The sequence below is a fragment of the Fukomys damarensis genome, unplaced genomic scaffold (genome assembly GCF_012274545.1).
Source record: "Fukomys damarensis isolate Sample0158 unplaced genomic scaffold, DMR_v1.0_HiC HiC_scaffold_16, whole genome shotgun sequence".
Lineage (NCBI taxonomy): Eukaryota > Metazoa > Chordata > Mammalia > Rodentia > Bathyergidae > Fukomys > Fukomys damarensis.
This window is the reverse complement of record NW_022900928.1, coordinates 21,355,037-21,358,529: the sequence shown is the minus strand read 5'-3', so window position 1 is coordinate 21,358,529 and position 3,493 is coordinate 21,355,037. Positions and strand designations below refer to the sequence as shown.

The 3,493-nt window shown below is 39.7% G+C and overlaps 1 protein-coding gene across 1 annotated transcript; it reads right to left on the bottom strand.

Moving 5' to 3' along the window:
* Positions 1-343: 343 nt before the first annotated feature.
* On the bottom strand, positions 344-1,306 carry LOC104856173 (interferon gamma receptor 1-like). The gene is given in 3 exon segments (XM_033763920.1): positions 344-605; positions 607-823; positions 826-1,306. Coding segments are annotated over 3 exon segments (960 nt in total).
* Positions 1,307-3,493: the final 2,187 nt, after the last annotated feature.

Below are 3,493 nucleotides of genomic sequence, written 5' to 3'. Positions count from 1 at the left end.
AGGAAAATTCTTTGGAATCTGTTGTAGATCTATAACCAACCAAAGTCTCTTTGCTACCACCGTCCCCCACCAACACACCCACCAGCATGTGCGGCTTATCATAACCAGAGGAGGTGGGGGCGCTCCTCCGCAGGACGGGCTCTGGTCCTTCTGTCGTTATATCCACTTTATTGCTTGGGGGGATTTCTGAGTCAACTATGAAGCTGTCTGAACCCACAAGGCCTCTATCGGAACCATCTCGGGAGTGATAGGAGCTTACAGCTACACCACAGGGTTCCGACTGGTTACTATTTGAATGCACAGAATTCGGTCAGCGTCAGGTCGGAACCGCTTACACTGGGCGTCAGCGCCTCAATCTTTGTGGAAAGCTCTCCTTCAGGTCGGAACCGCTTACACTGGGCGTCAGCGCCTCAATCTTTGTGGAAAGCTCTCCGCTGTACCCCTCTTTTCCTTTACTGCGTGGGCCCAGCACTGTCCCTGCAGACACCTCCTCTCCACAGACACCAGCCTCGTTTTCCACAGTAATCGGCTGATACGATGAGATGAATGACGCATACTTTGATTCGAGTTTTGACTCCGAAGTGGCACTTTTTACCACTGAAAGCTTTTATGCTGCTACTGTGAATGGTAATACAAACTTCTTTTGACCTTTCAGTTATAATATTCGAATCCTCTAAGAATCCTTCTGCTGAAACACAGTACTCAGAATTCAGTGAGGGCACTGGAATTTTAAATTGGCATGGAGTGTAGAGGTAGTCATCTCTTCCAAGTTCGTGTGCTGTGGTCTCACTTGTGTTCTCTCTCACGTACACTTTGTAGATTAATGAGTATCATACATGGCTTCCTGCCCTTCTCCATTTAAATGAACTACTGGGTCAATTACAGCAATGATGATATGGTCCTCCTCTTGTGTAACAGTTAGTTTAGGTGGTCCAATCTTTCTTTCTTCGCAAATGACAAAGTCTTTGGACTCTACATAGGCAGATTCTTTTTGTCCAATTCTAGCTTTAACTTTGGCCCATATAGGAAGATCTGGGTCACCCACATTAAGAATATTATAATGATGATCAGATGTATTGTTGCAGGCATTTATCCACATTTTCCGCCCATAGAACTTTACCTCTACAGTAAAAACAGGACTCTGGGGCATGCTCTGGTAGTCCCAATACAGGATTGGGGTCAAATTGTAGGACTGAATTCTAACATTGATCGGCACAGTTACTGAGGACGGCTCTAGTTCCGCCGTGCTCATCTCAGCCCTGCTTCCGGACTGCACAAGAAGGATCAGAAGGACGAGGACAGCCATGCCAGCACCCTCGACCCCTGGACCCAGCTCAGAGTGACTCGTCTATTCTTTTATTTTTTTTTCATTGTGTTTATTGGTACTTCTTAGGTATACAGTACAGTTACATTCATCACTGGGATCTTGCACCTTTACATGACAGGTCTTGGTTCTCATCTTTTCCCCATACCCTTTCCCTACCTTCATCACTCCACCCTCCCTTATTTACAAATACTTTATTTCCATTTTTAAAATTTTCTCATGTTTTTTTTCCTTTTCCCTTATTTCTTTTTCCCTCCACTTCCCACTTCCCCTAAACATTTAGCCCTTTCCTTGCTATTTCACAGTGTCAATTATACCATTTGGATTTTGTTATTACTCTCCCTTTCTTTTCTTAGATTAGTGAAATAGTAGAGTTTTGTTTTGTTGTTGTTGTTGTTTTCTTGTTTTGGGTTTTTTTGGGTGGTATCAAATTGTAGAGATTTTTAAAGAAGTCTTTAGTTACATGTAGATACATGTAGGTTTTTCAGCTGTTGTTTTGAGAAATTATTCTCTCTTTTCAAAGAGAATAAATCTCTGGCTGGGCCAGGGATTTAGCTCAATAGTTCTGCTGCCTGCCTCATAAGTGCCACAGCCCAAGTATGATCCCTGGAATCAAAATAAAAAAGTGCTGAGGATTTTTTTTTTATTTCCATGTTTTTTTGGCGGGGGTTGAGACAGGGTCTCACTATGTAGTTGAGACTGATCTGGAATTCACTATGTAACCCTGGCTGGTCTCGAACTCACAGCCATCCTCCTGCCTCAGCCTCCCAAGTGCTGGGATTACAGGTGTGCACACCCGGCATTCAGTTTCCATTTTTATTAGTAGATGTTGAAGTGCATAATGATTTATTTCATTCCTCATGAGCAGTTGTACATTTGCATAATGCATATTTTTTTTCTTCCTCTTCACTTCTCCCTCACCCCTCCTGTATCATTTGGTCCCCTTCCCATTTGCAAAAGATCTGTCTCCTCATTTCCTATTATCTGTTCTTTATTTTGCTCTTTTTACAATGTTTGTTGCTCATTAAAGAGAAAGCATGTGAATTTAAGTTTGTGTGTATGATTTCTTTCACTTACTATTATGTTCTCAAGCTATATCCTTGAAACCTATGAATACCTCAAGTTTATCATTCTTTATCACTGAGCCATACTCTGCTCTGTGTTATTTATTGAGTGTTTCTGTAACCATTGGTTGTGACATTTTGTCCAATGCTTTTTCTGATTATGACATTCTTATTAAATACAAATCTATGTTGTGTATAGTATTAAGTGATCTTCATATGTTAAACCAACCTTGCTTTCCTGGAATAAGCTCCATTCAGTCATTAGTATAATCCCTTCTGGATGTTGCTGGATTATTTTTGCTGGTATTTGGTTGATGATTTTCTTACTTTCATTTTCATAAGATACACTTCTTTGCAGTTTTTTTCTTATGATGTTTTTTGTGTGGTTCTTAGTATAGAAATGGCCTACTAAGACAGTTGGGAACTGTCACTTCTATCTTATTTTTTGGATGATTTTGCAAAGAATGTTTACTGTACCTTGTTTGAATATTTTGTATAATTTAGCAGTGAAACCACTAGAGGCTATTCTTTTTATGGATATTTTTATGATCAATGGTCTCTCATTAAAACCCATCCAGATTGTCTATATCTCTTATGAGTTACTTGTGGTAACTTAAAACATTCAAAGCTTTAACAAAGGTATTCTGAGTTGTCTAACATTTTGGCATACAACTGATCATAAGGTCTGTTAAAAAATCTTTTTTCTTTCAGTGGAATGTTAGAAATGTCACCCATTTTGTTTCTGGTCTCAGCTAGTTGAGTCTTTTCTCTTTTTTTTGTTGACCAGCCTGGCTAAAGCCTCTTCAATTTTGGTCCATATTCCAAGAACCACCTTTAGTGTCACTGATTTTTCCCACTGTTTTTCTACTTTCTAATACCCTAATTTCCACTTTAATAGGAGATTTATTGTTAACACTTGGAAACGGGATGACCAAACTAGCATATTCACACAGTGGAATACTATTGGTTGATAAAGGGACACAAACTTTTAACACACAACAAGATACATTTGAAAACCATTGTGCTGACTGAAAGAACCCTTGCAAAAGAAGACACATTGTATTACTCTACGTATGTGCAATTCTAGAACCTGCACAACTAAGCA